The following is a 27912-nucleotide window of genomic DNA, read 5'->3' as shown; positions in this document are numbered from 1 at the left end:
GCGGGACTGGGACAGGAAGCTGTGCTGAACTGAAAAAGAGAGACAAAGAGAGACGTGGAGGAATGAAAGAGGCACAATGAGGAGCTGACAGGACTCCGGGCGGAGTGGGTGTATCTGACGGAGCGTGTGTCCATCATGCCACTGGCGGCTGAGCGTGCTGGCTGAGGGAGTGGCTGGGACGCATGGAAGCACGTCAATAAGGAAGGAAGTGACAGCCAGCGCCGCCATATGTGGCAAAGGGAAATGAGGAAGGGGGGGGGGGGGCACGGGGGCTTACAAGCATGCAGGGAGAGAAAGGGAGGACATTGGGGGGTGGCATGGGGGCCGCGGGGGGGGAGGGGGTAGTTTGGAGGGGGGGGCTGGGGAAGTGGGACAGTTACACCTGAACAGCTGGGTGTGGCCAAGAGGCATGCCTGTCAGCCCCCTCTGCGTCCCCTGTGCCTGTCACCCCCATCTGCGTCCCCTGCGCGTGTCTTCTATCTGCATCCCCTGTGTGTGGGTCTCCCATCTGCTTCCCTTCTGCGTGTCTCCTGTCTGCATCCCTTGTGTGTGTCACCTGTTTGTGTTCCCTGTGTGTATCTCTCATCTGTGTCTCCTGTCTGTATTGCCTGTCTGCATCCTTTGTGTTTGTCCCCTGTTTGTATTGCCTATCTGTGCCCCCTATGTGTGTCTCCCATCTGCACCCCCTCTATGGGTCCCATGTCTGCATCCCTTCTGTGTGTCCCCTCTACTGTATGTGTCCCCTGTATGTGTCCCCTGTCTGCATTCCCTGTGTTTGTCCCCTATCTGTATTGCCTGTCTGTGCCCCCTATGTGTGTCTCCCATCTGCACCCCATCTATGGGTCCCCTGTCTGCGTCCCCCCTATGGGTCCCCTGTTTGCGTCCCTTGTGTGGGTCCCCTGTTTACATTCCCTGTCCATGTCTCCTTTCTACTTCCTCTGTGGGGAAGATTTTCTTAAACGACACATGACATATTCATGACTTCCAGCAGGACAGCTGTGACAGTCCCTCCCTCATATCCTCGGACGGAGTGACTCACATGCAGCTCCCACTCGTCTAATAGTGTTTTCTCATTGGTGCTCGTCCAGCCTCAATGTGCAGGCTGGGCTCTGAATGGCTGAGAACGCGCTTCACATCATCATGGAGGCAGTATCCAATTCCGGCTGCAATAGGCATGTGCTCCATTCAGCCATCCCGGCTTGTGTTTCACAGGTTTCTGGTCCCGAGGCTGCATTGTGTTTGAAGGAGGGCGGATGTAGATCTTTCTGTTGTACCCTTGGGTGATATCTTGTGTCTAATTTAAAAGCGTGTAACTCTGCTTTGGATACAAACATGAAGTATGTGTTTTGTGATGCACTGGCGTCCAAGCTAGGGAGTCCCCAGGCGCAGGTTGCTGATGGTCTGTCACTTACTTCCATAGACTCCAGGACTCCATGATGGGAGGGGGGGGATGCCAGCCAGCCAACCAATCACAGATAACTTAGAGACAGTGATGAGCCTCACTTCAGGTTACTGGGGTACAGGAGGGAATGGTTGGGCCCAGCCAATCATGAGCTTGGCCCATCCCTAGGGTAGGCAAATACCAGCCAATCAGATTTCCTTTTTATTACTGTAAATCGTAAGGAAGCTAAATATGGAATGGAGAGGAGCTGGTACTTCATGAGTAATTAGTTGTGTAAGTTGGCAGCATTTAATAGGGCAGATAAATGTCAGATGGGGAGATGTGCAATGAACGGGGGCAGCTCTCAAAGCCTCCTGTAGCTGTGAGGTGACTGAGTGCTGCTGAGCTAGCTCCTGTTCTGCCTTTCGGCCATATCCGAGTTTCTGAGTGGATTCTCTGGGACTTTTTAGTCACTGACAAGTAAGCAGGGCCAGTCCCACAATTCCACAGAAGAGCAGGTGGCTGCTTAGCGCGCCATCTTCTGGTGGGTGCTGGCTTAGCAAGCCTTAAATTCCACAGAGGCACCACCTCCTTGCACCCTCAGCTATGCCAGCAGACCTGGCAATTAATCACACATGCAATAAAAAAATTGTGGATTAATAAATAGTATTTATTTATTAGTCTGTGTGTTGAGGGGTTGGTGCCCTGTCCTGGGTTTTTCCCTGCCTTGAGGCCGTAGCCAACGGAATAGGCTCCAGACCCCCCGCAACCCTGAATAGGACAAACGGGCACAAAAAATAGACGGATAGATAGACTGTATGTTCAGGATAGAAATTTAATTCGGTTACTCTTACTGTTATCTCAACATGGCATCAAACTGAACTCAAAGTCATTATTTAAGAAATAGTAATGTTTTGACTTCAAGATTAACTGTAACATGGTAATTCATTAATGTTGAATGTCCTACTTATTTAATTTATTCTTATAGTTTGCTTATATTGTGGGAGAGATGCTCTTAATTGCGCGTTTCCTTTCCTTATTATTGTTGTTCATAATATTTAATTTATTATGTAATAATTATGCTTATTATGATGTTATTTATTGCTTTGTTCTATTAATCAAGTACAACCTTGCTCTTATCGTTTGTGTATGTGTCTTGGCATCGGTGGTAGAGGTTGGCACGGGGTGACCTGCCAAGGGGGCATTTGAGCTTTCACCGGCCCTCCCTGTAATAATGTAAATAAATTATACATCCATCCATCCATCCATTTTCCAAACCGCTTATCCTTCTGGGTTGCGGGGGGTCCGGAGCCTATCCCAGAAGCAATGGGCACGAGGCAGGGAACAACCCAGGATGGGGGGCCAACCCATCGCAGGGCTGAATTATACATATAGTTATTTATTTATAAACAAGATAAGATAAGATTTTGTTTTCTTTTGCTCTGTTGTCAAATGCTAGTGTTCATGAAAAATTCTCAGAGGGAAAGTCCTTTTGAGACCTGTGTGTTTTAAGTATCTACTTCAAGAAAAGGAAATGCAGGAAAATCTTGGCATGAGAAGTGGGGGAGGGAATGTTTCGTTTTCTTTTTCCTTAGGACACATTTCACAGGTTGAAAGGAACACCCACACAAGGCAGCTTTTGGAAATACAAAGGTGACATTTATTCTCTTTCTTGAAATCTTTAACAATCCTTTCAACAATAATATATCTCACAAAATTTAAAAAAAAAATCGTAAACATACACTTAGACCGATTCACGAGCATTAAATGTAGAGTTAAAGTCGTTCCAGCTGGCGCACACACTCACACAGACACACACACACACACACACACTCACACACACACACATTCACAGAGTAAAAAGCAGTCACACTGGCTTCTCCTCCATGCATGTTTCTCTGATCCTCACATCCTGCTTTGACTTCTTTCCCTCTCTCTCTCTGTCTCTCTCTTCCTCTCTCTCTCTGATGGATCATCTGGCCATCTGCTATGCTCTGGGGAGGGGTTGGTCCAGCTGGGTAACTTCAGGGCTACAACTGTCCCCAGCAGGGCTGCTGTACCTGTTGAGCTGTCCCCCGAAACTCCCCTGTCTTCACGGACTCAGCAGGAGGTGGCTCCCTGTGTCAGCGCCACTCAGCGGGCCGTCCGGCATGCCCACTGGTGTGATGGCAGTCATCTCACAGGGCACATCTCTGCCAAGCTCAGTGGCAGCACAAGCCAAGGCCCATGATGCTCTGCTCTTTGTCTGTCTGCCTTTCTGTCTTTATTTGCCTTATCTGTTTATCTCCCTGCCTGTCTGTCTCCCTGCCTCTTTGACTATCCATCTGTCCATTTCTCTGTCTGTCTGCTGCTTTGTCCATGGGTCTGTATGCCTGTATCTCCCTGTCTGTCTGTATACCTCTGTCTGTCTGTTCAGTCTGCTGGGCTTGAGCCCTGTCCCTCCTAATCCGGTCCAGTCTGGCTCCCCCAGTTGTAAGAGCTCCCTCTGCTGGAAGGTAAAGGTAAGCTGGGAGGGGATATGAGCCTGTTGGGAAGCCTTGTCACCCACAACAACAATCATTGCTGAAAAAGACACAGACAGGCTGTAGCAAAAGGCGCCACAGCTGTCATGACCCTGTGACCCTGCTGGTGTGTCCTCACGCTCTGAAGGCACTGGGGGTCCTGAGAGACAGGACCTGTCCGCTCACCACTCTGCCACGCCGGCCGCCGCACGCCTCCTGTTAGCCCCCATGTCCTGCCTGTGATCAGGGCTGACTGGTCCCAATCTCATCAGGCTCACGTTAGCTTGTTAAAAGAGAACGGAGCATCTGTCTGGCAACATCTTACCTCGCCGACTTTAAAACGGTTTACAGCCAAAACTGAGAGCGGCGGCGGTGGAAGGCGTCTGCTAATGGAGCAGGAGCTACAGTTTCTCACACTGATATCACCGTGCATGCCAGCAGCGACAGTGAGGACAACAGTGAGGCCATCGCTGCCCCCTGCTGCCAGCGAGAGGCATCTGCAGCCATATTTATGCATGCTGCACTAACTATTGTAAGTAAATAGTAAGAGTAGAAAAAAATCGTAGTGCTGTGGTAGTTTAAGTAGCAGCAGTAGGAATAAAAGTTGACCAAAGTAGAAGTAGCTGTAACAGTGTAAGCATTAGCTCAATAGTACCTACAGTACAATGACATCAGCACCACAGGTGCCATTACACTGGACTGTCAGTAGAAAACTGAAATATCAGAAACCGTAATTTTTTTTTACTTACAGCCCTGGCTGTTCTGATCAGCCATTCTGTTCCTGTTTTGTGCTTTAGCGAGAGCAGCAGCGGCTGAATTTATTTTCCCACTGTCCCTCCTGTATCCACAGAATCCCACAGTTCTTTCCAGTACGGCGCCTCCTAAAGGACTGGAGGTCCAGGAAAGTCAACTGAGAGGAATCAAGATACGGGTGTTTGGGGGCAGTGAAGGAAAAAGGGGGGTTTTCAAATCTGCAGGACGAAGGGGACCGGTGAGCAGTCAGCCAAAGAGCATGTGCATGAAGAGAGTGACGGCACAGAGGTGAAGGAAGGTAAGGAAAGGGGCGGCGGAGGAAGAGGAGGAGGGCAGGGAGGGTAAGTCAAAACTGGGGGGACATTCGAGCTCGAAGCAGCGCATGGAGGTGGCGGCTGCGTCTTCGTTGCCGTAATTGGCCCAGTACTCCTCGGGGCCCAGCTTGGGCAGTGCGGCCTCCTCCTCCCCGAACTCGTACTTGGCGGAGGAGACAGCACTGTTGGACCCGGGGAAGTCATGGGGTTTGCCCGCGTGGAAAGGGAACGCCTTGATGGTCTCGGAGCTCTTCTCGAACACACCCTTGGAGGACGCTGCAGGCTTGTGCTTGGAGAACCACCAGCGGGTCTTAGTGCTGAAAGTGGTGGTGGTGGTCCCGGCCAGGGAGCCTGGATCTGGCAGTGGGCAGAGGGCGAAGTCCATCTCACGCAGGAAGCGCAGGTCCAGGCCACGGCGGGGTGTTGGCGACGAACACATCAGCTCTGAGCTGGAGACCCGGGACCCGCGGAAGAACTCCCAGAGCTGCCGGGCTTCACAGCCACAGGACCACGGGTTCCCATTGAGCCGGAGGAACTGGACGGCACCGGCGTCCCGCAGGACTTGGCCTGGAAGCTCTGCCAGCGAGTTGTTGAAGAGGAAGAGCATAGTGAGGCGGCCCAGGTCGCGGAACGACCGGCGGTGTACCTGCTTGATACGGTTGTCGTGCAGCAGCAGCCGGTCCAGGTTGACCAGGCCACGGAAGGCGTGCTCCGAGACGGTGCGGATGCGGTTGCCGTGCAGGAACAGCTGGTTAAGGTTGACGAGGTCAGAGAAGAGGTCGTCCTGCAAGAAGTGCAGCTGGTTCTCCTGTAGGTAGAGGAACTGCAGGCTGTAGAGCTTGTGGAACAGGTCGTGGGGCAGGGCGGCCAGCCGGCAGCGGTGCATGTGCAGGCTCTGCAAGCGCTCAAGCCCCCGGAAGGCGCCACCCTCCAGACGGCGCAGGGTCGGGTTGTCCCCCAAGTCCAGCTCCTCCAGCTCGCGCAGGTCACTGAAGGCTCCAGCCTCGATCCAGGTGATGTTGTTGGAGAAGAGCCAGAGGACCTGGGGGAACAAGACCGTGGTTAGCGTGGAAACTCCCTCGGCATCTGTAAGCATTCTCACCTTAGGAATATGTGTGGGATCTTCACATTTTATTACAATAATTTCAATAAAAACCCAAACAAACATCCTCATTCACACTCGAGTTGTGAGCCAAAGAGTCTCCAATTGTAGCTCACACCCTCTCTCACACGCACACACACAAACATAAGACACGTGTCGCACGCACCTGCGTTCCAAAGCCGAAGGAGTCGACACGCAGCTCGGTGATCTGGTTGTTCTGCAGGAAAACGCGCTGGGAGCTGTATGGCATGCCGGACGGCACCGATGTGAAGTTCTGAGCCTGGCAGCTGACCGTCATGGGGGAGGGGTAGCAGACACAGAGGCGCGGGCATGCTGTGGCCGGGCTGGAGCTCAGCAGGAGCAGCCAAAGCACCAGGCACATTGCAGCGCCACCTGCAGGAGAAGGGACCGCATGGCGGCAGATGCTGTGTAAAACACCTACTTTGACAATTAATTTTTTATGAGTAAAAGTGCTGAGCATTACAGGCGTCGGTCACAGAACACCATCTTGGATTTAAGTACAGTGTCTTCAATGGGTGTTTCAGGGCCAGCTAGACAAGATTATTCCGAGCCCCCGATATCCAGCAGGAAGCAAATTTTGTCAGCTCATACATATTAAAACATTATAGTAGTACAGAGTATGTGGCTGCTAGTTCACGTCTGTTTCACAAATAATCAACATAATTAAACTAGTTTAAATAACTGTAACGTCACGAGACTGCATGCAACCAGAGGCATTTCTTCTATTTATTTTTTTTCACTTGCTTCTTGCGCTCCTTGCGTTTGTCCACCAGGAGCTGTCCGCCGCACTGGTGCTGAAATGCATCGCTGCAACGCAAAGTGATTTACGGGGAATGGCCATGCATTACAGCGGGCATTCTGTGAGAGCATGCCGTTGAAACGCGCTTCTACTTTACAGTGACCCCATGCATGACAAGCGGCTTCACAGCTCCAGCCGTTAAGAGCCGACAAAGTGGCACAGGCATCAGTGACATGTCCGCCTCCTGACTGCGGTGCCAAGCCAGCCCGACCCATGCACAGCTTTAAATGCCCTAGAGATGAAATACCCGCTACTCCACAATGTCAAAATGTTTGTTCGTAAAAGTGACTCAATTCAAATGTAGTACGAGTGACATTTTAACGGACGATCACGAGAATCTGCAGGTAGGCAACTTAGAAATTTCCAATGTATTTATGCAAAGCCTAAAATCCGTCATTTAAAAAAAAGAAACAAAAAGGAAAAAAATAAAGCAATACCAAGTATTTACAACTAATACAAGTAGTACAACTAATAACACTCTTAGTTCCAGATAAGAAACACTGAGACCGTTTTCATGCAGAGAACGCCGGGGCGTCCCGGGCAGACTCACCCCCGAAGCGGCCGCTGTAGCCCGTGCGGTAAAGGGAGGCCGAAAAGCTTTCCATCTCGAACCAAAGCCGGGAGCGAGTTAGCCTGTTCTGGCGAGTCACTGCCTGCTATCTCCGCCGGAGCTCTGGTTTGCGAGTCGGTACCGCTTGTGGCGAAGCGATGGAGAGAGTGCCGAGTTAGTGCTCCGCGACCGAATTTATAGGCAGCCGGGGGGCGCCTACGGCAGTGGGCAGCGCAGGGATCTCTCTGCGTAAGCAGCGGGGTCACGGAGCGGCGCGGGCGGGGGAGCGCCGAGGAAGCCGCTTCTCACATGGCCGTTTACGGTGACGAGCCGTAGATGGGCAATGATGCATGAAAGAGAGGATGGTGGGGGTCGGCACGGCGCCCGGCGGTGACGGAGCGCCGAGGAGGAGCAAAGCGAGGCGGCGGCATGTCCATGTCGGGTTTTGGCGTCGGAACAGAACCATCGGTGATGTAAGAAATTAGACATAAAGACGGTAAGTTAAAAGGTAATTAGGGACGAAAGAAAGGAAACTCCTCCAAGTACAAATTAGGAACTAAAATAAAACTTTTTCTATAGTATTAATATTTCGGTGTGATGATTTATATTTTGGTGTGATGATTTATATTTTGGTGTGATGATCTATCTAAAATGAGCCAATGAAGGTTACTGCATAAGAATGATTTTGTTTTTTGTCATTCAAGCAATAATGATACAGTCTTGAAGTAATACATAAACACAAACAAATATAACACAGTATGGGAAGTGGACAAATGATAATATTCAATAATATCTCAGGACCAATGTGCGAAATGGACATGAACAGAAGTGAGTTCCTGGGATGATGGGTCTGGCAGGGATGATATGATTCCAGAAGAAAGCATGGGAAGCCCAGCTGACACGTGAATTAGCCTTGAATGCTGGACGCATGGCATGGTCACGTGCTTGTGCAGTTTGTGTCTCCTAGAGGGAGCTTCCATGGAGGCGGCGGGGGTGCGGGCAGCTGAGACGTGTCCTGAAATGCGGGGGCTGGTGAGCTCACACCCTGGACTTGTGCCCTTCTCGGCTATCAGCTTCTTCTCAGAGCTGCCGTTGGACAGACATGTCACAATAAACATTTCTGCCATTTACACATGTTCTGTATGCAAGTGTGTCGGACTGAACTGGGAAATGTGTAAATCTGTACAAGGGTGTAACGTTGATTTGAACATTGGGGAGGGGGGGTTGAGGTCAACATCCCTTTAAAGGGATACATGGTCATTGAGGGGGTTGCATTAGCCTATTTTGATTACTGGGGAGGGGGGGGGCGGGGGATACCCCTCAACTGCCCCGAGCTGAGGGTGTATCACCCCTGAACTCCCTCATGCTTAGTGTGTATCACTCCATAACTGCCCCGAGCTGATTGTGTATCACCTCTGAACTGCCCCCGAGCTGAGGGTGTATCACTCCTGATTTGCCCCATGCTGAGGGTGCATCACCCCTGAACTCCCCCATGCTTAGGGTGTATCACTCCACAACTGCCCCGAGCTGAGTGTGTATCACCCCTGAAATGACCTATGTTGAGGGCGTATCACTCCGCAATTGCCCCGAGATGAGTGTCTATCACCCCCAAATTACAGCATGCTGAAGGTGTATCACCCCTGAACTGGCCCATGCTGAGGGTGTATCACTCCACAATTGCCCCGAGATGAGTGTGTATCACCCCTAAACTACAGCATGCTGAGGGTGTATCACCCCTGAACTTCCCCATGCTGAGGATTTATCACCCCTGAACTGCCCCGTGCTGAGGATTTATCACCCCTGAACTGCCCCATGCTGAGGATTTATCACCCCTGAACTGCCCCGTGCTGAGGATTTATCACCTCTGAACTGCCCCGTGCTGAGGATTTATCACCCCTGAAGTGTCCCATGCTGTGGGTGTATCATCCATGAACTGCCCCTAAGGGTAAATCATTCTTGAGGTGCCCAGTGCTGGAACTGTATCATCCCCAAACTTGGTCTCTCTCAGTTCCTCACTCTCCATGTGCAGTTAGTGCTTCTCTCTGAAACCTCACATTACATCATCTGCTATTGCACTCTGGAGGCATCGGCCCACTTCCCTCTCCATCATTTACTCTTTCTCTGTCTAACTCTCTCCATAAATTCATCCTTTGGTTGCACACTCCTTATTTCTCATGATAGAAGATTAACTTCATCCAAGATCCATTATTTTTGCTTGTTGTCAGAGTGGTTCTCCTGTGGTTAGGGCAGGGCTGAGCTGTAACAGTAAACCAGCCTCTTTACACATCAGAATAAACATTTCTGCCATTTACACATATTCTGTATGCAAGTGTGTTGGACTGAACTGGGAAAGTCATTGCCTGCTTTCAGCCAGAAGGAATCCAGAATAACTGATAAATAATTGAATCGACCATCAGTGAATCAGATCTTCAAAGGCTGGGAGCCTCAATTCTTCTATTGCTAGAAAAGGAATTCTGTTGTTTTGGAAAAAACTTTCATTATTTATTAAAAACCAACCAGCCAGTCGAGCTGTGTAAAATGCTTGGAATGAGCCAAGAATTACAGTTTGAAACACTAAAGAATGAAGTCATTGAATTCAAGCCACGCTCCTCTGCCCAGATACATGGTGAGAGTGTGGGAGGCAAGTTAACACTGCGCATGCAGCCAGATCACTAACATGCATATAATACATCAAACTGTAGGGAATGACGTGCAGTCTCCCTCAGTGCAATCTTAATGTACTGTAAGGTTCAGTCACTGTATCTGTACTATATTATATTAACACTTTATCTCAGTGCAGTGCTAATGTGCAGTAGTGTTCAGTCACTGAATCTGTACTATATTAACTCAGTCTCTATATATTGTTCATGTTCTGTAGTGTTTATTTTATCTATACTGTATTAACGCTCTCTCTCTGTAGAGTATTAATATAGAATAGTGTTCAGTCACTGTATTTATACTGTACTGTATTAACCCTCTCTCTCAATCTACAACAGTGTTCAGTCACTGTATCTATGCTATAATCCTTAATCCTACCTCACAGTACAGTGGTAATGTACAGTGGTGTTCAGTCACTATATCTGTACTGCAATAACACTTTCCGTAGAGGATTAATGTACAGTAGTGTTCAGTCACGGTATCTATACTATACTGTATAAATCCTGCCTCTGTAGTGTTCAAATACAGTACTGTTCAGTCACTAAATCTGCCCTGTAATAATACTTTCTGCCAGTACAGTAAATGAGCCTCTGTTCCTTCTTATGATGCCGCTCTCCTCCAGTCTGTAAGATAATGAGCATTACCTTCTCTTTATTTCTCCCAATACCTCCGTTTGGCTGCCCGGGAGACCGTGTGCGAGCTCCTCGCTCTGCTCTAACAGACACTACCTTCCCTTTCCTCGCTCCGGAATGGGTGTAAATGTTTGGTGCAAGTCCACTTCCTTCAAACCATCAGCCCTGACTTAGTTACTTTCTCCATCCTTTTATCTTTATTTTTGGAGCTCATTTGTTCAGTAAGGTCTTTATTTTTAAATAGTGAGATTCAAGCTTAGATCACGGATGACGCAGATGGGAGACACACCCCCCCTACCACCCCCCCCGGCTTTTCATGGAAGGCTGAGAGGGAGCTACAAAGAAATAGGCGTGTGTCTGCTTCTTAGGCGTGCTACTCGCTCTCTTTTTTCTCTCTTCCTTGTCGTCATTGTTCTGCTTATCTGTGTCTGTACTTTGATTTTTCATTTTCAAAATTGATTGGCAAACTAATCTCTTGCGGGAAATTAGCATAAAAATGAATTAAGCTTCACTTGCGACTGCAGGCGGAGCAGTTTCAGTCACGTTCGGCCACGTGAGCAGCCTCCTGGGGACAGGCTTAGAGTCATGCCCGACCCCCCCCCCCAGGATATACTCTCCCAAAAATAAATTAGCCTGGTCTCTCCCAGGGGTTTGGTCATGGATTGTCTGCTTAACCAATGCCCCCTCCAGCACTTTTACCATTGTCACCCCCCTACTTCAGATGTGTCCTGCCATGGGGGAGGAAAACTCGCTCTTCAGCTTTGGAGATACATTAACGTGCAAAAGCATCAGATGATGGTGTAAATGTAAGAGCCATAACTGCATGAGGGGCTTCATTACTCCCCCTAAAAGCATTACTGCTCACTGTAATAAACAACGTCACTGCCGGCAGTTACATGATCAGACCCCTGACCACCGGAGTGACTCATGCAGATCCTCGGGGTCTGGGGGCGTGGTGACCAGCCTTCATGACCGTGACATCAGAGCAAAGGCGCGATGGAGGGCTTTCCTTATTTGCTCCCTGACCACTCACATACCCACGCAGGGAGATACCATCTGAATATCACATCACCTGGATGTGACTACCACCCTCTGGAACGTGACCGTAGGCATATTACAGTTCCAGGATGTGACCATAATCGTCTCGGCCCCAGGATGCGATCACAATCGTCTCATGGTCCCAGGATGTGACCAAGGACAGTCTGGTTACACACTAAGGATATGCGAAAATGCCACCTGCCCCTAGAATATGACCACAACTATTACATTTACATCACGATGTGTCAATCTCCTTAGACTCTGTCAGCTTAGATCTCCAGATCATGCCTATGAACGTAACTGTCTCACAGCCTTCCTTTGAAAAAGGGACAGTACTGGTGAATTCATTGAACAGCACAGAAATCTGATAACAAAGCGCGTGTTTCTTGGCATGTGCGCCTGTGAGAGTGTGGGTGTGTGCATAAGTGCGAGTGTTACACTGGGTACACGTGCCGCTGTGTTCATGCGTGTGTCTTGGCGTGTAGGTGCCTGCGTGGGAGTGTGTGTCCATCCCTGCAGCTGTGGGGAGGTTGCGTAATGTGATGCCACTCTCTGAATTTATCAAGACGGGCGAGTGGGAGAGCAGAGGTGTGAGACAGGCAGGGGCTCCTGGCACCCGCCCATACATCCAGCATGTTATCAAGGGCCACAGCCAGTAATCGGCCGGGGGAGTTCCTTGTAACTCTGCTTGAGTGTAGTGATTTGAACGGTCAGTGAATTGTGCAGTTCAGGGCTCAGCAACACTGACTGAGTGTAAAAGGGCACAGTCTAGTTCAGCTGTAGATGGCTGTATGTGTGTGGTGTTTTGGGGTATTGCCTTTAAAGCAAATGAATATAACTTAGAGGCTTTTGGTGGCCTCTAGTGGCCCAGAGGTGGAAAAGCAAGCAAGAATCGGATTGGACTTGGAAAGCAGAGCTTACAAAGACGGTCGTCAACACATCAGTGCTTAGGATACAGGAGACGACGGTCAGCCTAAAGATCCTCCCACAAACAGCCTCTTTACCTTATAAGGAATCATTTGATGTATTTTGGCTCCACTCCAATACTCAAAGTCTCAAGCTGGTATTGAAGATGGCCATCTTCATCATCATCATTCTTTTTTTTTTTTTACAAACATGTCAGATAGCAGGTTAAATCACCAATTTTCTTTATTAAAGATGCCAGGGAATACAGCATAACTGTACAGGGATTGCTGGATATCTCTCCATCTGAGCTGGATATCAGGTAAAAGGAAGACAGGCAAATAACAGGGAAAATTCAGAAGCAGAGAACAGAGAAAAATTGATGTGGAGAAAGCAAGAGGGAGCTGGAGAAGGAGGATCTCCTGGCATCCATCTCCTGCCATCTGCCACCGTGGATGTGCCGACTGCAAATTCATCATGACCGCCCCCTTCTGGCAGCTGCACACAAATACTATATATGGTTGGATGACTTCCTCTTCGCTGCAGCCAGCCTCCCCAAGCACCTTTCACTCGCTCTACGTCTCATTTTCCGCTCCCTTTGTCCTGGGTTGGGAATAATACCCCATTGCCTTGTTGTCCGTCCAACAGATGGCGCTCATTTCTCTGCCATGATGTAGGCACCGAAGGGGTGGAACTGCATGTCACGAATGCGGCGGACCGACTGCATCCGGGGGTACCGGGCGCCAAACTCGTTGAAGTGCCTGAAGTCACCTTTCTCCAACAGGTACTGGCTGCCACGGTAACCTGGGAACTCATACCCGACCCAGCTGTGATCAGGGGAAGAAGAAGTAGGCTAAGAGGGGACCTGTGCCGTATGGCACTGGAGATTTAGACTAGAGGTTTCAGTTTGAACCCAATTGTGTTGTGCTTGTGAAGGACATTAGATGCGATTAGTAGGTGTATCTCGCTTGTTTCTAACTTGAAGTAGTTTATAGGAGAGAAATAATGTTCCCCTTGTGTTGTACTCCTGATTTTGCTGTTAAAGGGGGCATTAAAAGGAACATCGTATGCATCACAACCCAACACTCACGTTCCACAGCTCACAGAGATGCTGCCCACGCGGTCGGTGAAGCCATATGCGAACAGACTGGGCACGTCATCATCCAGGATCTCCATCTTACGGCCCTTGAAATGTCCCACCTCAAAAAGGCAGATCTTGTGCTTCTCTGTGTCCTGGAGAAGAATTACGGTTCAACAATTAGAGGAAACACACTTCACACAGGTATAATAAACTGTATAAATAAAGATTAATTTGTATAAGCTTCACATATTAATCCAGGAAGAAACAACAATATATGTAAAAAAAGTTGTGACAAAGTGAAGGAATTAATGAGTGAGTGAGTGAGTGAGAGAGAATGAGTGCATGAGGGAATGAATGGGTGAATGAATGTGGGAATGAGTGAGTGAGTGAGTTAGTGAGAGAAAGTTAGCTGGTACCATCCTGATGGGTCTGAAGGACATGAGAAACTCGTTCCTGTAGCTGTTGCTCCAGCAGTCCCAGCGAGGATACTCCCCTTTCTCCAGGATGTACATCTCCCCACAGAAGTTCATCTGTTCGTAGCCCACGAAGCTGTGGAGCAGTCAGTAAGCCGGTGAATCTCCTCACTCTGCTCCCTTGACACGGGCGGGCGGCAGCACCAGTGGCTTCACTTACGGGCCACAGTGGACGCGGAGGGAGCGCACGCGGTCAAAGCCGGCCTGGCACACGCTCATACACTCGCCCGTTATCTCCATACACCTGCCCTGGAAGTTCTCCTGGTCAAAAATGCACATCTACGGGCAAAGAGAAAACGAGCAGCTTTACTCACAAAAAGACAACACAGGATGCCTTTGAAGCAGATAAGCAAGCTCTCGAGCTCCACCTAGTGGTGCAATGCTGCATAAGTTTAGGACACGATGCCATTAATAAGGGTGACCATTTCATCCATGCTGGGGGTGGGGGGGACCATTTCAATTAAAAAGACCAGGATTCACTTTAGCACTGAGTTTTTGCCATGTCTGTTCAGTCTCCTACAATCATGCATGTTTTAATAGTTAATATATTTTTTCCATTCAACTTCAGAATCTGCTTACTCCCAACCGGGGTCACAGGAGGGACTGGAGCCTATCCCAGGTGGGAACCAATCCTGGGCAGTTACCGACACACCACAGGGCCCACATACTCACACAACTACAGGGCCAATTCAGACTCATCAATCAACCTATGCTGCATGCTTTTGAACTGTGCGAGGAAACCATCATTACCACCATCATTATAATTCATTATTATATAATTATTATACTACCCAAATACTAATCTACTTTTCTGTATATGCTTTTGCTAAACATTGAATCCTTTTTTATGTCTTATAAAAGCACCACCATGGCAAATTATTTGTATTGAAACATGCTTCACTAATAATACAATAAAAATGATTCTGTCAGTAATGTTACTACGAAACAGCTGGACAAGTCTTCCGATCAATGAAACAAACCAGTAAAAGCACAATTGAATTAGTTAGCTAAGCACCGGAGTCCTTCAGTTTTAAAGTAGTGTGTAAATCCTGAAGTAGCTCAAAGTATCTCCCCAGACATTAGGTGGTCACCCTACCATCAGCCTATGCAACTTTGCTCCAGCCATGGATGGAACAGTCACTTACTGCAAACAACCAGGTGAGGTTTCACTGAAGAAACCTATCACAGGGCTGGAAAACGTGTTCTCAGCTTCTGATTGTTCATACTGGACACCTTGAACACTTTCTGATCAAAATAGACTGTATTCACCATACAAAGAGATCTCAGGTATATATGCGTACTTGACCATACTTGTGTTCTCTTGCTCCCCCATTACGTCATCTTCCATCACCGAAGACTAGTTCCAATACTCAGGAACAGAGGATAGTAAAAATCCCTGGATGTTGGCCTTGCTCTGCCCCAAATATCAAGGATCCCTCAGTTGCATTCTTTCAGAATGAGACCTATCCCATGATTCATTGCGCCCCAAGTTTGTTTTTGGAAAGCAAGTTAGCAAGACCAATCTTGCCAAGACCACAAGTACAGTTTTTGTGTTCTTGGTATTGCGATTCACCCCTCATATATGCTTGAGAGTCTGTATCTGTGCCATCAAAATATGTGCTTAAGAGACTATATCTATCTCATGAAAAAGATCACATTCTCAGCCCCCAGCACTAAAAAGGCTACAGACTGGCTCCCGGGTTGGGCTAACCCGGCTTGCACTAACCAGGCCATACTTTGCAGTTGCTGTAGGTGCGAATCTGGTGAGCATGTGAGACAGCCGAGAGTCAAACTCACACCTTGTAGGGTATCGTCATGTCCATCTCAGAGTTCTGGGCAGGCTTCCCATCCGACTGGGAAGAGCCCTTGGAAGATTTCTCAGTGCTGGAAGACATGATGCCTGAGGGGAAAGATAGAGCGTAATCGATTACTTTACCCAGCTGAAAGCAAATGGTAGGAATCTTTAAGCCTGATGTTCTACGACGACTGAAGCTACTTCCATCACCTCCTGTGTTTTGCATGGCCGGTCTGGGTGTGTGTTAATTGTGTTATCTGCTTGCTCCGTCTCCACCTACCTCCTGTGTTTCTCTGTCAGGATGCGCTGTTCCCACCCTGGTGGCCCACTCTTTTATCCCCTGACGCACTGTGCGGGGATTATCAGCAGAGAAACAAACCTGCTGAGCTCACAGCAGATGAAGAATGAAATCCCTCCATCATCAAAGTGCAGGGAGAGGGAGGGCGGGGTAGAGCGCAACGGGAGTGAAGAAAGAAATGTACGTGTACATTTCCTGTGACTTTTTAGCTTTGATTTCTCACCATTAGCCATATCTCATGATTTGGACTGAGAGCATGCATGTGTGCATGGTGATAGAAAGCCGAGTAAACAAATGCTTTGGACACTTTCAAACCTACCAAAGTCTTCTGCTGCTTTGAGTGTCACTGTTCTGGGGAGCTTGGTGTCAGATCAGAGGTCTTTCATTGGGTCCCATGTATTAATCTACAGCCTTAAGTATGTGTGGTCCTGCCAAATGAGCAGAAATAAAGTAACATGGTTATGGGGGCTTTCTGTAATTTAAATTTAAATTAAATTTAAATTCTGAAATTTAAGGGCCAAACTGACAGCTAAACAGGCCAGTTTCTTGATTTTGCTAGTTAGGAAAATGTCTGCTAATTGTGTCTTATTAGATGACCTAATAGAGATGGTGTCCTCCTGTCTCTTGACCTCTGTATTTCGCAATCTTGCCAGGCCTCATTCCGAAGGGTATTTTCTCCTTTGTAAAGTTTCCAAATTGTACTCAAGAGCTGAATGGACCCATGTGCGTCTGTCGGCGCCTCGAGCTGCGTGCGCCTCACACCCACAGCCAACAGTAACACGCCATACGGCAGACAGTGCTGACGTCTATGGATGCACACAGCTCCGTTTCTGTGTCCATTCACGGCCCCCCCCCCCCCTCCCCCGCATGCGTGCATTTCACAGGGTGCTTGGTGCCTCTGAAACTCGTCGTCTGCTGACTCAGCGGAGCAGGCTGAAAGAGGCGAGTCACACGGTCACATGGTCACACGTCACGTCTTACAAACATTCTGGCCCTCGCTTGAGGCAGCAACAGTGCCGTGAAGCTGCCAAGCCCCTCAGAGCCGCATTCCAAAGCTGGGTGAACATCAGAGGAACCACAATCCATCGCTTCACTGATCCCGAGTGGGACTGGGATTTAATGAAGCAAAGAGTATCTGGAATCTAGTGTGATGCAATTGATAAATGACTATAATACCGTTAAAAAAAACACGAAAACATGTTTAACGTATGTCAGGAGACAAAACATGATACCGTGCCGCGAGACTCACCTTAGGGTGAATGACGTCATGCTCATTGTGAGTGCCACACCTGTTACATGTAAGTAAGGTGGAATATAAGTATATTATACAAAACAAAAAACTATGCAAATAAATAATTTTGAAACACAAAACCACATATGGTGGTCGATTTCCTTTACCGTAAATGCTCAAACGGGATAATATTCAAAAGTACGGCCTCCGACAAAACCGTACAGGTCAGACAACATATTGCGGTTGGCAGGTGTCATTCACTATACCACCATTAGGTGGCTCCTCACATCTCTCCATTAAAAAAAAAAAAAAAAAAAAAAACTGATTTATTTATATACGTCTTTAGACTTAGGTCTTCATCTGGTATAAAGACAGTTCACACCGAAACGTTTGTTATCATAACTTTATTAACTGCAAACAGAAAACCAAGGAACTTCATGTCCAGTAGAAAATTCAATAAGTGCAAAATAGAAGGTGGTCAATGACTACGTTAAACACCATAACAGAAATGCATCTCAGTTTACTCGTATAAATACAGACATATACACACCTCAACGAGTGACAGTCCCTTACTGCCAAAGTATGCCGCGTTCACAGACACCTCCCTGCTATACCGTCTAACAGCAATTCTCCAAAAAGCACTCCACGCTTCCCCGGTATTTTTATTTCCGGTATAGTACAAACAGCAGACCGGGTGGGAATTTCGAAAAAAAACTGAGAAATCAGTCTGGTCCCGAATAGGAATCCTTTGATCTCGGGCGCAGCCCGCAGCCGTCCGTCTCCTCAGGAGCTCATCTTCCTCAGCTCCTCGTCCTGCACCGATATGTCTGTCAGCTTGCGGCCCAGCCGCTCGTGCAGCACCAAGTACTTGGCCACGTAGCGATCCAGACACACGGCTTCACCCTTGGACAAATCAGCCTCCTTGTGGTGGGGCGGCACACACTTCTTATGGCAGGCACTGGTCATGCTGGTGTCGGGTAAGAGTAATGTTGATTAGAGGTGGTCTGTTGCTGAAATGCTGCTTCACATCCACATCAAACAGCCTGACGTGCGAGCAGTTTGCAGGATCTATACACCCTGAGCCACTTTCGTTATACTTTTTTTAAATTAAGATTTTTGCGTGTACTCTAAATTAACTGTCCCTGTTCAGTCATTTTCTGTAGTATTTTTAACATTAGTTATCGCGGAAAAATCTAAATGACTTTAGACCTCCATTAAAATTGACTGTAAACTGAAATTTAAATTGGTTTATGAGCATAATCCCCAACTACCACTACGCTTTACAACCGAATTAAAGATGATGAAGGAACATAGTACTTGTAGTTAGTAAAGAGGACGCCTTCAATGATCAGAAATCGTTTAAGTTACCGGTTAAACATATCGGCCATCATTTCCACCTCAAGCTTGGTCGCCAGCTGATACGCCTTCATGGGATCCATAACTGAGAACCCGAGTTACGCTTGAGAAAAACCACGAAGCTGAAGTAAGACAAATCTTCCGGTCATATTAAAGTTTCAAGCTACAAAAAAAACCCTCGTCTAAGCAATACGTGTAAATGGCGACACCTGGCGGTCATTCCTGTTTCTCCGTTTACAGCAAATGCAAAAGTTCCTTAAACTTTCTGTATACTTTCAAAATCAAACCCCGTGTCGGCTGACTGTAATTGTGGTTGTAATGGTGGATTATTCAAATTAACCTAATAAGCAAAAAATGTTTACACATATAATCCTGCACGAGGGACAACCTCAGCTGGTTGGTGGTTATTTCATCTTTCAAAGTAACACTTCATATACATGAAAGACGTTGGAACAAAGGGAGTAACTAATCATGTCATGCTGGGTTTTGGCTTATAGCAGGAGTCAGATGTAAGCCAGTCACTGACTACAGTCTGCAGTCTTACCATTGGTACTCGGTGTACAGTTTAGGTGATCACATCTATCTCCTGGTCCTCCTCCGATGACTCACTGGGACTGAGGTCCACCTGCAGGGTTCCCGGTAGCTGGTTCAGCAAAATGGCAGGGGGACTGGAAAAATCTATGATGTCGATTTCCTCATCTTCAAGCCCTATCGGGTTTGTGAATGTGCACAGACTCTGATCTTCCCTTGGATAAGCATCCACTCCTCCTGAATCAGAGCCGGTCTCCCCATCTCTCATTTCAATCACTTCTATATCAACCTCCTCTTGTGCTTCCTCTTTTTGCTTTCTTGCGTCCATCCCTTTTTCTGAGCTTTTTTCAGATCCACTCTCAATCACCTCCACACTGGATTCCTGATAAATCCTGAATGGCTTCTCTTCTCCCTCTTCTGTAGTTTCTAGTCTATACTTCACACTTCCCTTTTCTCCTGCTTCAGCCTTTTCTATTATCCCCTCACATCTTACTTCCTTTTCCTTTATTTTTATAATTTGACTGATTCCTTCCATTTCAGTTCTTTTTATTTCAGAAATTCTAGTTAGTCTGTTGTCAGTCATCCCAGCTTCCATAGCATCTACCTCTCCTGCTACATCTTTGGTGTCAAGGCCATTGCCTGTTCCTACAGATTGAAAAATATTATTGCGACAAGCTTTCATCAATCCTTTATTTTTATCAAGGCATTCTCTCTCACCTATCTTCAATGTCTCTGTCTTTGTCAAACATGTACCAACTTCCTTTAATACTCTCCTAGGCTGAATTCCATTTGTATTCTTAAGTTCAGTTTTTCTTTCTCCTTCCCATAAGGCTTTGTCATCATGTCCAACTTTGACTGTATTATCTCCTGACCTTATATCTCCCAGCTCTTCTCCTATAACCATGTTACTCTCCCCCAATCCTCCCTTCCTGCTCAGAGTATCACACCCCTCCTCCAGTTCAGTGTGCAGACCCAAGTTCTGGTCTTCTGCTAAAATTACTGCCGATTCCCTTTGGGTTCTTGATCCCGGACAATCAGATCTTCCACTTTTGCTGGAACATGTCACCTGTGAGCCTTGCATAGGAGTGAGTTTCTGTGATGGAAGGAGGCAGACATTTGACCTGCCCTTCCTCAAATGTCCCATCACAGCCCAATCTTGCGTTGCCTCTATCGAACTTTCCTTTACTCTTTTACAGTCCTTTTCAGATGGGTTGACTTTTTGTACTGTGTTACACTTGCATATGTCACCTGTTGTTTGGTATAATCTTCTTGAGTCCCCGGTGGCCTTATAGCAATCCCTTGACTTACTGTCTCTGTTTCCAAAATCCAAATACGCAAGATGTCTATTGGGACTCTGCTTGGGAAGTCTTCTGACTGCAGAAAGACCCCCGACAACTCCAGAGGATTTCACTGGCATCTTAATTTTAGTGATTGTCAGTTTCTCCATAATACTCATGGGCCTGAATATGTAATCATCTACTTTCTGTTTTTTGTGTCTCAAAACTTCACACTGCTTCTGTTTTTCCACCTTTCTCTTTACACGAGAATCTCTTCTCATCTCAGTATTTATTTCATCTTTTTCACTTTTTCCACATCTGTCCTTCGTTTCTCTGTGCGACATACTCAAGTTAGGCATGTCATTTGGTGCAGAAAGTTTAAAATCACTGGTCTGATGGAGGGATGCAAAAATCTGTGGAAGCAGTTTTGCCTGATGGGAGGCAAAAGCTGTCAAGCCTTGTAGTTCTTTTGGTCTGTGAAAGTCATTTACCATTAATAGAATTGCATTGTGAAGTTGACTAGATGGGCCTGTTGTCTGAGATCGCTCTGGGGTTTCATGGGAAAAGCGCAAGGAACTAGGGTCTTGAAGCATCTTGTAGTGTTCTTCAGCAATAAATACATTAAGGTTTAATGTACTTTCTAAAGGACTCACCCCTGAGACCGTTGACTCTTCAGGAACAGTGTTGTCCCCAGAAATTGCTCTTAAAGACAGGGAATGGGATGGAATCTGCATTGTATGGTCTTGCCTCAAACCCGTGGGTGCACAAGCCACTGCATTGCGGAGCAGTTTGTTAGTCTGCTTGACTGGCCCAGTGAAGTTGCAAATCTCGCTGCTTTGGCCTCTTGGGCTGCTGCAGTGCAGCCCTGTAGCAGGAGCAGGTGTTGGCATGGATTGGAGATTCCCATCCTGTACTCTGTCTACAGTTATTTGTGAGCAGGCAAGAGTCAGGGCAAGGGTGGGTTCAGAGGTCCGAGCCAGAGAGCTGCAGATCTGGGATGCAGTCATGTTGTCAGTATTGTGCATGCAACAGACAAAAGGGAGATTGTGTGGAGAGAGAATGTGAGGGGGGGTGTGAAGGGCATCAGCTTGAAGGAAAGGAACAGAGGAGCATTAATATATCAGTGCAACATGAGCTCCACAGATCAACATGAACACCTACACTTAAGATGGAAAACTTCATGCTCATGTACACCTGATTGTATTCCAGTTCAGCAAATTTACACCTCTTCTGTACTTTTGACTGTACACAGACTTATAAGGACCAAAACTGATCTATGACTCTGCACCAACTGGTCTATATAGAGTAAAAGTTCATGATTCTTAAATTTGCTGATGCAAGTGATTTACCCAGACATTGAATGTTTGCAATAATACACCTTGGGGGGGGGGGGGGGGGACGCTCACCTGTTCCCATGCTGTGCTGGGGCCTTGTGGCCATCACCACACCTGAAATGGTGCCACCAGCAGAAGAGACTCCCATGCTGACCTCTGGCAGACCTGCACTGTGAGGACTCCTGTTCGGTGGATGGTGAGGCTGACACCTGCACACATGTGCACCGTTAGGCTTTTCGGGGAGAGAGGAGAGCACATCGAGTCCCATAATGACATCCTCAGGGACAGAGAGTGTAGATGTCTGCAGGCGGGATGGACCGGAATGGGGACATTGTGCCTGCAGAGTGAGGAGATCAGGGGTGAAGAATGGGAGGAGAGCCGTGTCAGGGGCATTCTGTGGGGGAGGGGGACAATTAAAGAGATTCTAAATTTCGGCATTTTACAGGAACCCACATGCAGTGGTGGGCACAGATAACCGAAACATTAGCTTTTATAACCCCTAATACACTACCAAAGAAGTTTGTTATAGAAGAAAATAATACCTAAGAAAATAATATTTTAGCGAAACTTAAACCCCCTAATGTCCGTACAGAACTGAAAGTAAGAAAAAGCCTGATTTTAATATAACTGACTAGCGACGCATGAATTGCTTGTGCACAACATGCGATTTTGGTATCAGTATTGCATGTTGTCCAGCCCTATAATATACTACAGCCATTTTTCGAATTCAATACAAATGACCTCGCCTTGCATTGTGATGTCATTTGGTGCTGGTACCAGTTTTTATGCCAGTGGAAAACCAACACCTTGAAGTACCGTACTTTTGGTACCTTCTCTAAGTACCAAAAGTACGGTGGTGTGGTGGAAAAGCGCCCTAATGGATTTCACAGGTTTCCTGCTTGGGTCCTCTGGTTCCACCCACCATGTTGAGAGCACCGCTGTTCACCACAGCTTGACTTTCTTGTAGGTCTGACTGCCAACTCCAATGGCCTGATTTTACCATTGGACACCGCGCCCTGGGTTTGATGGTGACATCTTGCTCCCTCGTGCTCACAATCTCCCAGAACTCTGCTCTGGACTGACGCCGCAGTCTGATTTTAGAGATCCGTCTTTCTCTCACTCGTAGATTGTTTCTAGTCCCCACCAAATGTCCTCCTCTTCTTTGCCTCCCAACCATAGTCTTTTCATCTCCTACTTCACCTGCTCCTTCTCTCTGCTCTATTGTTTCCAGCTCTGCAATATCCCTGGCTTCCATCTTGTCCACTTTCCCATCTTTGTTCCTACTACATGTATCATTCCTTGTGATGGAGACTTCAGCCTGGGAAATGAACAAAGGAACAGCAGTGACATCTTCACTGAGGGTCATGGTGGAGGCTTCAGCCCGGGACAGAGCTAACGGGGCAGCAGTGACATCTTCATTGAGGGTCATGGTGGAGGCTTCAGCAGAGGTGATATCCTCCAGGATGTGCTCAGACAGTCCACCTTTCACCTCCCGATGTCTCCCTGTGACTTGTATTGCCCTGCCCAATGCCACTGTTCCTCCCATTCTGCTCGCATCTCCTGATCCTCTTCCCCAACCTCTCTCCTTCATGGTGTCCACATCTCCATTGGTTCTGCTTACAGGCTCTTCCTCTCTGCACATCTTCTTCCTATGCTGTACCCATCCGTCTCCTCCCACCTCCACACCTTCCTTGCTTGTTCCATTTGCCTCCACTAGGTTCTCAATACCCAGCCAACTGGCTACAGCCATCACCTCCTCCTGCTCCAGCTCCCCCTCACCCTGCAGCTCCCCGGAGTACAACAGACCCACCAGCTTCAGCAAGGTCTGGGCCCTTACGCTCTGAAGCTGAAGCAGGCGCCCCTGTCCGGATGTGAGGACTCGGGCAGCAGAGAGCGCCCTGGCAAGCTGGGGGCTGAAAGCAGCCAGGACACAGCTATGAACAGGTATGGAAACACCTAGAGAGGGTAGGAGAACAATTTAGGTGACCTATTTAAGCAGCAGCTGCACGGAACAGGCAGAAGCAGCCTTACCGTCAGCCTGCAGCATGGTGTCACAGAACAGGCTAGCATGCTCCTGCTGGCGCTGGAGCTCCTGCAGGAGCCGCTGCTCGAACCCGCACAACCATCGCCTCCACATTGGCCTTCTGCTGTGGGGGAGGCAGCAGCAACACTCTACCACCATCAGCCAGTATGGCTGAAGGCACTTTCTAAATGAATGCAAGTAAACATCTTTTGCAGCAAAACGCATCCATTAAATACACTGACGTGCTATAATATTCATTACAAAAACTGATGACAAAAATGATCCAGGCAGGTTAACTAAACACCGAAGATGCTATAAGTATTAGCAAGTTATCTGTCAGATATATATGTCTTCTGTTGTGATTTCAGTTAAGAACAAATATCTAGCAACAACAGGTCAAGGTAAACCCATGTCTATCCATGTGTCTGTCTGTCTTGTGTGTGTCTCCTTTGGTTTGTGTGTGTGTGTGTGTGTGTGTGTCTTTCTGAGGCCCTGTATTTACTCAGACAATCAGATCGCAAGAGGACAGCGCTAAATACAAGTGTAAACAACAATTAAGATGCATTGTGATCCGATCACTGAAACCCTTCGCAGAGCTGGTCTGGGATGCATCTGACCACATATCTTTTGTAGTGTAAACGATAATGCATCCTGATTTACCCTCGACAAGGACAAGGAAATATGTCATCAATACAGGACGTGCTGTTTGTTTTGTTGATAGTGTGCCAAAGCTCAAACAAATGGAGAGCAGCACTGATATTCGTAGTTGGAGTTCGAGTGAAACCAGACACCCAATAAAACTAGATGACTCCTATTGTAACTGGTCGTTTTTTGTTGTCTTAGCTGGCCCATGTTAAACAAATCTGGCGCTTGCCTGGTGACAGAGACTTATGTAATATCTGTGTGCAGGGCCATTTGACCATGTAGCAGAAGTGACGCGGGAAGTAATAAAATCTGCACACAAGTGGTCAGCTGATATGACGCATGACAGACACAGGTTTAAATGCTGATGTGTCTTGGCTGTTCATTTGTGATCCAATTGCCCAAAATGCATTTTAAAACCAAGTGTAACCAGGGCCCGCCCGCCTGCCGGGCCCGCCTGCCTGCCTGCTACCTTTCACTTTTGGTAAGGTAGCTGCCCCTAGCAGCAGGATCGACACTCACTTCTACTATTGGACGAGCCACTTTTTCCTTGCTTAAAAGTGGTATCTATTAGGGAAAAGAGGCTCTATTGTATTGCATTAATTATGACATAGCAGAAACATAACACATTTTTTTACAGATGTAAATTTTAATCTTTGAGTAACATTTCTCCTATCGCTGATTTTTTGGGCCTTTTTTATTGGTCTTTTAAAATCGCTATTCATGATTAACAGTCACTCTTCACCCACTTCATTTTGCTACATCATGAAATTACAAACATATATTACATCATATATTGCTTAAACCTGTAAGCAGAATGTAATAAAAATATGCATTAGCAATAAACATTTCTAAAACGCCAAGGTCGTGCAACATAATCATTTTTATCCTAGCTTTACAGAGCTTTGATAATACTGTTGGCAATAAATCACTTTTTCCAAAAACACAACACTGGATACCTGAAAGTAGTTACACATAGTTAATTAGTTCATAATACATCTAACATAAAAGCTTGTAACAGGAGTTAAATGGTGTCACGAATTACAAATTCAGATCAAATTTGACAGGCATTATCATGGATACCTATGTAACCACAAGGCCATGGTGTGAATGTTTCAAAACACAAGTAAGTAAATACTCATTTTCAGAATTATGATGAATTGCCCGTGTTTTCCTGGGGACACACCATTTCACATGCAAATGTAAGTATACCTAACCATACCCTAAAATGTCAAACTATCTGATATTTTAAAGAGTGTTATTAACCTTGACATACACCAATTAGGGCCAAATATTTTCTCAAAATTTATTAAAACTAGACATTTTTGAAAAACAATGCATGCAAGTAATTTATGTTCATTTTCAAATTTTAACAGCTTTAGATTGAACTAAATCTTATGGACACTGAAATTAGCGGCACGTCATTGACCCATATACCCACAAACATACTATAGTGGTGAGATTGCGGTTAGAAATTCTTTCTTAGTTGATTTTATTAAACGGTTTAGTGAAACTGCAAAGCAACAAAACGTATCAGTTAAACCAAAAGTTTACCTGAAATCGAAAACTAACTCTTATTTCATACCTTGTTTTCTTCCCGTCTTACACTGCCGTTCCGCCACTCGTAGTCCCGCGCAAGCCAGAGAGTGCGCGTGCTTGCGCCGTGCCCATATCGTGCCCGTGCTTGCGCCGCGCCCATATCGTGCCCGCGCCGTGCCCGTTGCGCAGGCAGATCCGCTCCCCAGGCCTGTACGATAGAGCCGGTTCCGTAATTTAAATGAGCATAAAATAAAAACAACCCGCGCGCCCTTCCTCGTTATTCCCGCCAGTTCTGCCTTGATGGTCTCGAAGACATCGCTCACAAGCGATCTTCTGATTTATGACATGGCAGGGGCATGGGCAGGGGCAACACCTTGGCAAGTTCCGACGTACATTTCTATCAAAATACAATATTTACCATGTACATGGTACTTAAAAACGTAGTCTACATAGTTTTTTCCTCATTCAAAACATTTTCTCCTCGAACACAGACGAGTCTTGCCACGCGCGAATGGGTTGACGATTCCTGTGTACGGACACTGGCTGTCGATCAGCTTAACACCTTCCAGACTGCAAAGGTTAGTTGTGGAAAAGCCATCAATAAATGTACACAATCAGTCATTGCTGTGCAGAGACTTTTCGGTCACAGGTTTGCGACCGGGAGGGGGCAATCATCGGTTTTCGAATGGACACTCGGAACCTCAAAAATGGGGTATTAGCAATGGGTCGAGCAAGAGGCAAGTGTTAAGGGACCCACAGCCCCCCACCGTGCACGTTCCCGTATTCGGTGACGTTTTTCTTCCTAATTTAATATGCAGGGATAATTTCACCCCTACTAGTCTAGATGAAAATGTAATTTGAACACATTGAGTTCATTAAAATTAAATGATATAGTAAAATCATATTTGATAATGTGGATCGTGTCAGTGATATCAATGTGTAATAATTTATTGTTTTTATATTATATATATATATATATATATATATATATATATATATACACACACACACATATACATACACACTGCGATGAGCTGGCACCCCCATCCAGGGTTGTTCCCTGCCTCATGCCCATTGCTTCCGGGATAGGCTCCGGACCCCCTGCGACCCAGTAGGATAAGCGATATGCTCCAGACCAACTAAAATGTTCAAATTTAAATGCAATTTTAATGCACGATAAAAAATACATTCGTAATATTCTAACTTGTAATTCAGTTTAATTTTTGTTACAGAAGGTAAAGAACATGCACTGATACAGTGCGTTTCCACAGCCACCACACAGCAAACCACTTCAGGGATGAGAACCAGAGTGCAGCCATGTGGCGGGTGAGCACCACACCAGTCCGAATGGACCAACGTGAGGTTTTTCCAGTGGGTGTAGTGCCAATCCTGCCATTAACCCCCAAGCTTTCCCCTGTAAATTGGAGGACCTCCTTATGGGGCTGGATGTAGATTAACACCATGCCCAGGATGAAGCAATTGCAGGCATTGCTCAAGGGCCCAATAGAGTAGAATCACTCTGGGCATTCATGGGATTTGAACCAGCAACCTTCCAGTAGTTGGCACAGATCCCTTGCCTCATAGCAACCACTCCACCTTTGTTACAGACTAATAATTAGAAAAGACACTATGAAATTAAGAATAAATTTAAAAAATAAATGTTTTATTCTTCCCGTTACA

At 46.8% G+C, this 27912-nt stretch overlaps 3 protein-coding genes across 19 annotated transcripts; all 3 read right to left on the bottom strand.

The window, feature by feature from the left end:
• Window positions 1-3134: 3134 nt before the first annotated feature.
• Window positions 3135-7573, bottom strand: rtn4rl2a (reticulon 4 receptor-like 2 a). Of its 2 annotated transcripts, XM_048996342.1 has the most exons (3): window positions 7422-7573; window positions 6218-6444; window positions 3135-5991 (listed from the first exon to the last, which is right to left on the bottom strand). In XM_048996342.1, the coding sequence occupies exons 1-3, from the start codon at window positions 7474-7476 to the stop codon at window positions 4882-4884; spliced, it is 1392 nt and encodes a 463-aa protein (XP_048852299.1). In that variant the 5' UTR covers window positions 7477-7573; the 3' UTR covers window positions 3135-4881. The 2 variants fall into 2 exon arrangements, with proteins under 2 accessions (XP_048852299.1, XP_048852298.1); XM_048996341.1 differs by having other exon boundaries at window positions 6218-7527.
• Window positions 7574-12880: 5307 nt separating this feature from the next.
• On the bottom strand, window positions 12881-18211 carry LOC125720666 (beta-crystallin B1-like). Of its 5 annotated transcripts, none has more exons than XM_048996395.1 (8): window positions 18081-18211; window positions 17549-17588; window positions 16212-16727; window positions 16006-16106; window positions 14367-14485; window positions 14150-14282; window positions 13743-13885; window positions 12881-13479 (listed from the first exon to the last, which is right to left on the bottom strand). In XM_048996395.1, exons 3-8 carry the CDS (start codon window positions 16225-16227, stop codon window positions 13308-13310), a joined length of 684 nt encoding a protein of 227 aa, XP_048852352.1. In that variant the 5' UTR covers window positions 16228-16727; window positions 17549-17588; window positions 18081-18211; the 3' UTR covers window positions 12881-13307. The 5 variants fall into 5 exon arrangements, with proteins under 5 accessions (XP_048852352.1, XP_048852353.1, XP_048852350.1 ...); XM_048996396.1 differs by having other exon boundaries at window positions 16282-16727; XM_048996393.1 differs by having other exon boundaries at window positions 16006-16349; window positions 16619-16727.
• On the bottom strand, window positions 17920-26365 carry LOC125720630 (mitochondrial import inner membrane translocase subunit Tim10-like). Of its 12 annotated transcripts, none has more exons than XM_048996285.1 (6): window positions 26279-26365; window positions 24060-24175; window positions 22951-23984; window positions 22101-22365; window positions 19431-21781; window positions 18358-18497 (listed from the first exon to the last, which is right to left on the bottom strand). In XM_048996285.1, exons 2-5 carry the CDS (start codon window positions 24163-24165, stop codon window positions 19452-19454), a joined length of 3735 nt encoding a protein of 1244 aa, XP_048852242.1. In that variant the 5' UTR covers window positions 24166-24175; window positions 26279-26365; the 3' UTR covers window positions 18358-18497; window positions 19431-19451. The 12 variants fall into 12 exon arrangements, with proteins under 12 accessions (XP_048852252.1, XP_048852242.1, XP_048852243.1 ...); XM_048996286.1 differs by having other exon boundaries at window positions 24060-24172; window positions 26279-26310; XM_048996284.1 differs by having other exon boundaries at window positions 24060-26342.
• Window positions 26366-27912: the final 1547 nt, after the last annotated feature.

Source organism: Brienomyrus brachyistius, chromosome 25, assembly GCF_023856365.1.
Source record: "Brienomyrus brachyistius isolate T26 chromosome 25, BBRACH_0.4, whole genome shotgun sequence".
Taxonomy (NCBI): Eukaryota; Metazoa; Chordata; class Actinopteri; order Osteoglossiformes; family Mormyridae; genus Brienomyrus; species Brienomyrus brachyistius.
Note: the sequence above shows the minus strand (reverse complement) of the source record. Positions and strands in the feature narration are given on the sequence as shown.